General features: G+C 23.7%; 4 protein-coding genes across 4 annotated transcripts in view; 2 read left to right on the plus strand and 2 right to left on the minus strand.

Annotated features, from left to right (window-relative positions):
* Positions 1-2,617, plus strand: part of pakD (p21-activated protein kinase) — a gene marked incomplete at both ends in the record, with an annotated part of 5,137 nt that extends 2,520 nt beyond the window's left edge. Inside the window, one exon of the mRNA XM_641105.1 lies at positions 1-2,617. This exon is cut by the window's left edge and continues 1,650 nt beyond it. Within this exon, the coding sequence (XP_646197.1) occupies positions 1-2,617 (2,617 nt within the window).
* Positions 2,618-2,789: 172 nt separating this feature from the next.
* On the minus strand, positions 2,790-3,667 carry DDB_G0269698 (hypothetical protein; the record flags this gene model as incomplete). Its single annotated transcript, XM_641106.1, has 2 exons — positions 2,790-3,408; positions 3,552-3,667. The coding sequence occupies 2 exons, from the start codon at positions 3,665-3,667 to the stop codon at positions 2,790-2,792; spliced, it is 735 nt and encodes a 244-aa protein (XP_646198.1).
* Positions 3,668-4,187: 520 nt separating this feature from the next.
* Positions 4,188-6,809, plus strand: DDB_G0269700 (hypothetical protein; the record flags this gene model as incomplete). Its single annotated transcript, XM_641107.1, has 1 exon — positions 4,188-6,809. The coding sequence occupies one exon, from the start codon at positions 4,188-4,190 to the stop codon at positions 6,807-6,809; it is 2,622 nt and encodes an 873-aa protein (XP_646199.1).
* A 42-nt stretch (positions 6,810-6,851) lies between these two features.
* Positions 6,852-10,000, minus strand: part of pspC (prespore-specific protein) — a gene marked incomplete at both ends in the record, with an annotated part of 4,169 nt that continues 1,020 nt past the window's right edge. The window contains 2 exons of the mRNA XM_641108.1: positions 6,852-6,989; positions 7,106-10,000. The exon at positions 7,106-10,000 is cut by the window's right edge and continues 1,020 nt beyond it. Of these exons, the coding sequence (XP_646200.1) occupies positions 6,852-6,989; positions 7,106-10,000 (3,033 nt within the window). The remainder of the gene's footprint in view (positions 6,990-7,105) is intronic.

Consider the following 10,000-nt stretch of genomic DNA (forward strand, 5'->3'; position numbering starts at 1 on the left):
ACAACAACAACAACAACAACAGAATCAACAGCAGCAACAACAACAACAACAACAACAACAACAACAACAACAACAACAGAATCAACAACAACAACAAAATAATCAATTATCACAATCACAACAATTACAACAACAACAAAATCAACAAATAAACAATTTAATAGATTCACCATTAATAATTTCAAATTCATCAAATCAACAAATTGAATCAGAATCAATTGAATCAGATTCAGATTATGATAAAGATATGGTAGATTTTGGTAAAAAGATAGTATCAGCGTTAATATCATCAAGTAATCATGTTGAAATGAGTGAAATTTATAAAATGAATGATATACTGACAAATGAAACATCAAGAAGACAAATTTGTATAGTATTGGAAGAGGAGACAAAAATCAATCAATTAAAATTACCAATGAATGAAAATTCATTCGAAGTTACACTTTATCTTGTAAATACAATACTACAATGTATACACGAAGCACCAAGTAAAGATTATTTTAGTTTAAAGTTAATAATGGAAAGTAGTAGAATACTTAATAGAAAAAAAGTTAATGGCTCTTGTGAATTCATTCAAGAGTTTATAAAAGATCATCCAACTTGGAAAGATATTAAATTTTGGGAAGAACAATATTGGGATGAATTAATTATAAAACATCAACAATTTAGTGGTAGTGGTAGTAGTAGTAGTAGTAATACAGGTGGTTCAATTGTAACAACAATGACAACAACAACAACTGTAACAAGTGCAATTACCTCTTCATCATCTACTACTAGTGATGATTTTGATGTTGATTATACTGAATTGGTTAATACACTTTTGATATCATATGTATATAATTTAGCAAGTTGGGGATTATCAAAGAGTGATGTTAAAGAATTTACAATTTCAATGTCAAAGAAATCATTCTTAAAATCGAATGAATTGGAGAAACTTATAGAGCAAGTAACTTCAACGGTTGAATTATCATTTACCTCGGATCATAATGTTTGTAAAGGACCACATTCATTCGTTTTGAAAAGTTTTAGAATCATATCGGAATGTAATTATTGTAGACAATATATTTGGGGTGTTAGAGGTATCGTTGCACGTGAAGCATTTGAATGTGTTGGATGTAAATATAAAACTCATAAGAAATGTTTGAAAGAGGCATCTGAAAAAACATTTTGTTCATCACCAAATGTTGGTGCACCATTCAATGTTAAACATGAAATGCATGTTGGTCTTGCAATTCAAGGTTTACCCTCTGGTTGGCGTACTCTCTTACTTCAATCTGGTTTTCAAGATTATGAAATTCAACAACATCAAGAAGATGTATTAGATGTTTTAGAATTTCATCATGTTTATAATGAAAAACAACAAAATTCAATTAAATTATTAACAAATAATAGTAATAATAATAATAATAATAATAATAGTAATAATAATTTACAACAACAACAACAACAAAACCAACAATTAAAACAAAAATTAAATATAACTAATAATCAACAAAATAATACAATAATAAATATTAATATAACTTCACCTTCAATTAGTGTTAATAATAATACATATAATAATAATAATAATAATAACAATAATAATGAAATAAATCCATCATCACCAAATAATAATAATAATTATTATGATTCATTATTAGAAATTGAAGAACCATCATTTACATTAAAAGATTTAGTTTCATTAGAAAATCCTATTGATTTATATAAAGTAAGGGAGGTTGTTGGTGGTGGATCAACAGGAAAAGTTTATGTTGGTGAAAATTCAATAACTGGCGAAAAGGTAGCAATTAAAAAGATGAAAGTAGATAATAATAATATTAAAAATATAATTAATGAAATTAGTACAATGAAAAATTCAAAACATAAAAATGTAATTAAATATGTTAGTTCACATTTAGTTATAAATCATATTTGGTTAATTATGGAATATATGTCTTATGGTTCATTAACTGATTTAATTAGTAACTGTATAAATATTCAATGTAATGGTAATAATCAACAACAACAACAACAACAACAACAACAACAAACTTATTTTATTGAATCACATATTGCATATATTTGTCAACAAGTTTTACAAGGTATGGACTATATTCATAAAGGTCATAGAACTCATAGGGATATAAAGAGTGATAATATTTTATTGGGTAAAGATGGAAGTGTAAAAATTGCAGATTTTGGTTTCGTTGCAAATTTAACTAGAAAGAAACTTCAAAGAAATAGTGTTGTTGGTACACCCTATTTTATGGCACCAGAATTAATCAGAGGTAATCAATATAATCATAAGGTTGATATTTGGAGTTTAGGTATTTTAGCAAGAGAATTATCAGAAGGTGAACCACCCTATGCAAAATATCCACCAGTTAGAGCATTATTTTTATTAACTTTAGAAGGTGTACCAGATTTTAAAGAACCAAATAAATGGTCATCTGATTTCATCGAATTTGTTAATCTATGTTTAAATTTAGATGATAAAAGAAGACCTGATGCTCATTACCTTTTAAGACATCCTTTCTTAAAAAAAGCTTGTTCTTCAAGAGAATTTGCTGATAAAGTTGAAGAAATTTATAATACTCGTAAAAATCAATTCTCTGATATTAATTTTAATTTTTAAAATTAATAAATAAAAAAAAATAAAAAACCAAAAAAAAAAACAAAACAAAACAAATAATAATAAAAGTAATAAATAAAATTATTGTTTTTTTTTTTAAAAAAAAAAAAAAAAAAAAAAAAAAAAAAAAAAAAAAAAGTACATTTTAATTTTAATTTATTTATTTATTTATTTATTATATGAAAAAACCTAAAATAAAAGCAATTGGTACAATAATATAAATTGGTATGAATGGAATTGCAATATGACCAATTTTACCAATTAAATAAAGGTATAGTAATATTAAGAAAGCACAAACCAAACCAGTTACAGTCATGTCGAAACCAGGTTCATTTAATTTTGTAAGTAAAACCAAAATATTTGTACCAATGAAAATAAAGAAAGGAATGAATTTAATTGACCATGATAATAAATAAGTTGTTTGAGAAATTAATTCTAAAATCGTATAAATTGTAAAGTAAACTATAAAACTTGGATAAAAGATTCTAAAATTCTTTTTAAAACCTTTGGTTCTATAATTCTTTTGTTTTCCATTATCATTTCTTGAGTCGTTTCTTAATAACATTGCTAATCCTAAGAATACCCATAATGGTATTAAAACATAAAATAAATTTACATCTGTATCTGATGGTGAATTTAATTTAACCGATACTAAAACTACAAATATACCTAATGAACATGTTGATAATATTGACCAAATAAAATATCCAATATCTGATGATTTCAATGCTGATGATCCTGCAAAGAATATTAATAAAATAAATGTTACATATAATGGTGAAAATATTCTTATCCTATTATTTTTTTTAAAAATTTTGATTGATTATTTTAAAAATGTTTAGAAAATAAAAAAAATAAAAAATTTAATAATTAATAATTTAAATTAAAAAAAAAAAAGAATGAATTTTAGATAAAAAAATATAATATTAACACTTACCAACTCCAAGAAGTTAGTTTACCTGATATTCTCATTAAAAAAAAAATTAACCATATAACAAATGATATATTTAAAAATATCCATGATGAATATTTTATTACTTTTCTTGATGACATTTATTTATTATTTTAAAACTTATTATTTTGTTATTATTATTTGATTTATTATTTTATTATTATTATTATTTATATTACAATTATAATTTTTTTTTTTTTTTTTTTTTTTTTTTTGTTTTAAAACTTTTAATAAAAAAAATAAAATAAAAATTAAAATAAAAAAAAAAAAAAAAATGGTTTATTTTCAGATTTCAAAAAAAATCAAAAAAAAATTTTCAAAAAAAAAAAAAATTAAAATTCCCAAAATAAATTCTTTGAAAAAATTTTTTTTTTTTTTTTTTTTATTAATTTATATTTAAGTCGCGCAATAGTTAAAAGAGAACTTAGGTGTTAATTTGGTTTGGTAAAAAATAATTTTTATATTTATTATTTAAATATATTTTTTTTTTTTTTTTTTCAATAATTTTTTTTATTTCTTTCTTTTCAATTTTTTACTTTTTTATTTTCATTCATTTTTTTAAAAAAAAAAAAAAAAATTTATTTATTTATTTATTTATTTTACTTATAGATAAAAAGAAAAATGACATCAAATTATCAATATCCCAATCCAAAAAGTTATACAAATAATAATAAAAATTTCGATCAACATTATGTATGGGGATGGAATGAAGGACGACAATTAGGAATTGGTCATTACCAAAATGGTATGGAAATTGTTAAAGAACCCTATAGTTTAGGTGGTTCACATAATTTTGATACGAAATCAATATCAATAGGTATGGCTCATTCACTAGCTATCGATAGTAGAGGTCAACTTTATTCATGTGGTAAAACTGCATATGGTAGATTAGGTTTGGGTGATTATTTATCACAAAATCAACAAAATATAAAAGAATTTACACAAATTAAATTAAATAAAGATGATAATGATGATCATGATAACAGTTATAGTTATAGTTATACTAGTAGTAGAATTAATAATAAAATAAATAATAAAATAAATAATTCAATTAATAACTATATTAAAGTTAATAAAATTTCATGTGGTAGTGCACATAGTGCATTTATAACAGAGAATTTTCAATTATTTACATTTGGTAAAAATGATCAAGGTCAGTTGGGTCAAGGTTTAATAAATGAATTACATTCACCAAAGAGAGTTATTTATATTCAATATAGTTTCAATCCAAATGAAATTGATCAAAGTAAAGCAATCACTGAAAAATCTACAAACTATCATGATAATGTCGATTTGGTGGCATGCGGTTTAAATCATACTGTATTCAGTTTAAAAGATGGTTGTGTTTATTCAATGGGTAGTAATAAATTTTCACAATTAGGTTATCAGAGTACTATAAATGATAAAGTTTCACCAATTGTACAACCTGATGGAATTGTACAACCATCACCACCACTACCACTATTAGAACATAGACCAAGATTAATTGAATCTTTAAATTTACCACCACAACATTTAGAACAACGTTTTACAAATATAAAATCAATATCATGTGGTTCAAATTTTACTGTTTGTATTAAACAAGGTAATCTTTATACTTGGGGTACAAATAATTTGGGTCAATGTGGTTTTAATCCAAAAGAAAATGATGATATTATTACAACAACTTCATCGTCATCATCATCAACCACTACCAATAATAATAATAATATAATAATTAATAAACCAAAATTATTAATAATTTATGGTGATAAATCAACATTATCAACAGATTCAAATAATGGTAATGGTAAAAGAGTATTTAATTTTACTCAAGTTTCATGTGGTGTTGATCATTGTTTAGCATTAACTAATAATGGTCAAGTATTTGGATGGGGTGATAATAAGTATGGTCAAATTGGTCAATTAACATTTTCATCCGTTATAAAGATTGATACAACCACACCAATTAGAATTGGTGAATCATTAACCAATGAATTTATTACACAAATTTCAAGTGGTGCTTATCATTCAATGGCATTAACTAAATCAAGTATAATCTATGCATGGGGTTTAAATGATAAGTGTCAAATTGGTGAAATTGGTAAAAATCAACAAGAAATCATTCAAACTCCCTGTCGTGTTAGATTTACAAATGCCAAAGAAAATTGTGCACCCATTTTACAAATATCTGCAGGTGGTAGATCATCAATGGCTATTAAATATTCACCCTCAAAAGTTGATATTAGACCATCGACCTATTTCGATGACATTTTAAGAATATTAGAAAATAAAAGTTTTCAAGACTTTAATTTAAACATTACAGATAATGAAGGTAAAATTAAAGAAATGTTTAAATTAAATAAACTATTTTGGAATAGATCATTGGTTTTACAATCATTGAAATCAAAAGAATTAACATCAACATCCTCAACCAATGTTGCAATTGAAAAATCAGAATTTATCAAAACTTTTAATGATTACTCAATAAAAGAAATCATTCAAGATCTATATATTGATGCACCAAGTAATCAAAGTTTTATTACAACTTCAATTTCTGAATATTTATTCTCAATGATTAATCAATCATCATTTTCTGATGTTAAAATTAAAGTAATTTGTAGAAATGATCAAGATGATAAAGAAGTGACAAAAATTTTTAATGCACATAAATGTTTATTAGTAAATAGATCAGAGAAATTCAAAACATTATTAGAATCAAACTATTTTAAAGAATCTATAGATGGTGTAATTACAATCGATGATTCGCCATCATTTCAAGTTTATGAAACATTTTTAACCTATTTATATACTGATGTATTAAATTTAAATAATGAAAATGTCATTGATTTATTTTTATTATCACACAGAGAATCTCAAAATAGAATGAAAGATTTAATTGAAGAATATTTATTCAATTCATTAGATATTGATAATGTTTCAAACATTTTCGAATTGGCTTTACAATTAAATGATAATGCTATTTCAATCGATTCAAAAGGTATAAATAACTTTCTCATTGGTCAATGTATTTTCTTTATTGCTAAAAATTTAGAACAAGTTTCAAAAACTGAATCATTCATTAATTTATCTGATAATTCAAAAATAATTTTATCATCAAATTCAATTAATTTAAATAATTCAAAATCAAATAAATCTTTAAATAATAATAATAATAATAATAATAATACCAACACTAATGATGATAATAATGATAATGATTTAAATAATGGTAATAATGGTAAAAAATGTATTATATGTTAAATAAACTAATTTTATTTTTAAATTTTTAATTTTTCCTTAATATTATTTATCATTATTTGCTCCTCCTGTTTTCCTTTTTTGTAATCTTTTGGTTGAAAAACCATGTTTTACCAAATATTCAGGGATTTCACTTGGATGTTGAGGGAAATCATCATCAAGTTTAATTAATCTTGTTGTTGCCTATTTTATTTTTTTTTTATTTTTTTTTTTGGAAAAGAAAAAAAAAAAAAAAAAAAAATTAGTATTCCAAGAAATATATATGTATTTTAAAAATAATAATAATTATAATTAATTACATTTTTATAGGCTTCATTAAACATATTAACTATTTTAAAATATTCCTCACGCTTTTTTAGGAATACTTTTTCATCAAAAGTGCTAAGTAAAGTTTCTTTAAATTTTGAGATCTTTTTTCTTTGCTTATCTTTTTCAGTGCTTGCTTGACTCTTTTCTTTAGTTTTTCTTTTTGTTCTCTTTTGATTTTTATTGTTATTATTATTATCATTATTGTTATTTTTATCACTAATATCCATTTCATCAATATCACTATCCTCTTCACTTTCATCATCGGAATCATCTTCTTCATTATTAGGGTTTGAACTATTATTGTTATTAAATGTAGAAATATCATTATTATCATTATTATTTTCATTATTATTATTATTATTATTATTATTATTATTATTTTTATTATTATTGTTATTATTATTATTATTATTATTATTATTATTATTAGTATTAGTATTAGTATTAGTATTATTATTATTGTTATTATTGTTATTGTTATCGGTAATACCAAATAAAGGTGAATATGAATTAAGTAGACCCAAATCATCAAATGAAGTTCTAAGTGGGGATAATCTTTTAAGTGTAAAGGAATGAGATCTAGTTGTTGTAGTTGTAGTTGTAGTGTGTGGAATGGTGATATTACTGTTGCTAGCACTTCTAGCCCCGTTGGTTTGTGCAGTAGGACTAGATAATTCAACAGGGGGTGTAAGTGATCTATTTGAATAAGTTTCTTCGTCAGTTGGATGCTCGTCATTATAACCCTCAAGCTCTTCATCTTCTTCCTCATCCTCATCATCGATTAATTTATGAGTTGATTTACGAGTAGTAAGGACAACTGGTTCGGCTGAAACTTTACTCTTTCTTTTTGATGTAGTTTTAGTTTGTTTGGCTGGTTTATTATTTGTCTTTTTAACTCTACCTTTAGTTTTATTATTTTCATTGTTATTTGGATTATTATTTATTTTATCACTATTCTTATTATTTGATTTTAAATTACTATCACTATTGTTATTTGAATTTCTTGGCCCACTGTTGCTAAAATCAATAACCCTGTTATGAAAATCACTATTATTATTGATATTGTTATTATTATTATTATTGGTATTATTAGTATTATTAGTATTATTATTAGTATTATTATTATTAGCATTATTATTTGTATTAGTAGTATTATTATTATTATTATTATTTGTATTATTGGTAGTATTATTATTGTTATTATTATTGTTGTTGTTTTTGTTACTATTATTATTATTATTATTAGTATTATTAAAGTTGTTATAATTAGTATTATTATTATTATTATTATTATTGTTGTTATTATTATTATTATTATTATTATTATTATTATTATTATTATTATTATTATTATTATTATTTGGATTATTATTATTATTATTTGGATTATTATTTGGATTATTATTTGGATTATTATTATTAAGATTGTTTAAATTATTAATATCACCAAGATTCTTATTTGATTTTTTTGAAAGAAAAGTTGCAAAATCAAAAAAGAGGCTTGCATTTTGTTGATAATTATGTTTTCCAATATCATCTCTTAAAGAACCAAATAACCTTGCCAAATGTTCTGCTTCCCTTAGTTTTTCCTGTTTTTTTAGTTGAATTCTTTGTTCTTTGATCTCAGCCATTTGGTGAATCATTCTTTTTAACTCTTCGAATTGTTCTGAACAATTGCAATTGCCAGAGCTAGTGGAATTAGAAGAAGTTGTAGTTGATTGTGATGATTGTTGTGACGGGTTTTGTTGTTGTTGCTGTTGTTGTTGTTGTTGTTGTTGTTGTTGTAGTTGTTGTTGTTGTTGTTGTTGTTGTAGTTGTATTTGAAGAGGTGAAGATGGGTGAGATAATGCCACAGACGATGCAGATGGCAATGAATTATATTGTTGAAGTAATGGTGGGGGTGGAATTTTAGAAGGTATTTGTGATAATGGTGGCGAACCTGAAATTGGTAATTGTATGACTTTATGCTGTCTCTGTGCGTTTAATAGTTGAGATAATTGTTGAATTTGTACTTCAGTTTGTAAGTCTTGGTTTTGTGGTTGAGATGATGGTTTATTAGATTGTTGAGATGATTGTTTCATTGTTTGTGATTGTCTATTGTTACTACTACCGCTACTAATACTACTACCACTATTATAAGGTTGTGGTGATGGTTGTTGATACGATTGTGAATTTGATTGTGATTGTAATGGAGATTGTGATTGTGGAGGTGACGGTTGTAAATGTAAAGGTTGAGATGATTGAGAACTATTTGGTTCTGTTTTAATAATATTATTATTATTATTATTATTATTATTATTATTATTATTATTATTATTATTATTATTATTATTATTATTATTATTATTATTATTATTATTATTATTATTATTATTATTATTTGTATTTGTATTTATATTTGTATTTGTATTATTATTTGTATTAGATCTATCATGACAATTACAATTTCTAATATAATCGCGTAACATATTATCAAGGTCATGTGTGAAATATTTTGCAATGAAAAGTGATTGAGCGGAATTTGGTTCATTTAAATGGGAACCATCAGAAGCAATATGAGCATATTTGAAGAGTGGTTTAATCATTGATGGAAAGATAAGAATTTTAAAGACTGAAGTGGCACTATTGACTCTATAACCTAATCTATGTTTAACAAACACTGACTTCATTTCTGGTATGGTTAAATTTCTATATTTATCACTACCAATTAAATCTGGAATAATTTCAAAATCTTCATTCATAAGGATATAGTTTTCTGTAAAAAAGCTATTCTTTTGATGTGGTAACATCATTTCTTCAACAGGTCTCATTCCTAATAAACCTATAAGAGCCTTACGATAGTGAGAAAATGAAAATTCATCCCTCTCACTCATAGTTAAATCTTT

This window comes from Dictyostelium discoideum (assembly GCF_000004695.1).
Source record: "Dictyostelium discoideum AX4 chromosome 1 chromosome, whole genome shotgun sequence".
Taxonomy (NCBI): domain Eukaryota; phylum Evosea; class Eumycetozoa; order Dictyosteliales; family Dictyosteliaceae; genus Dictyostelium; species Dictyostelium discoideum.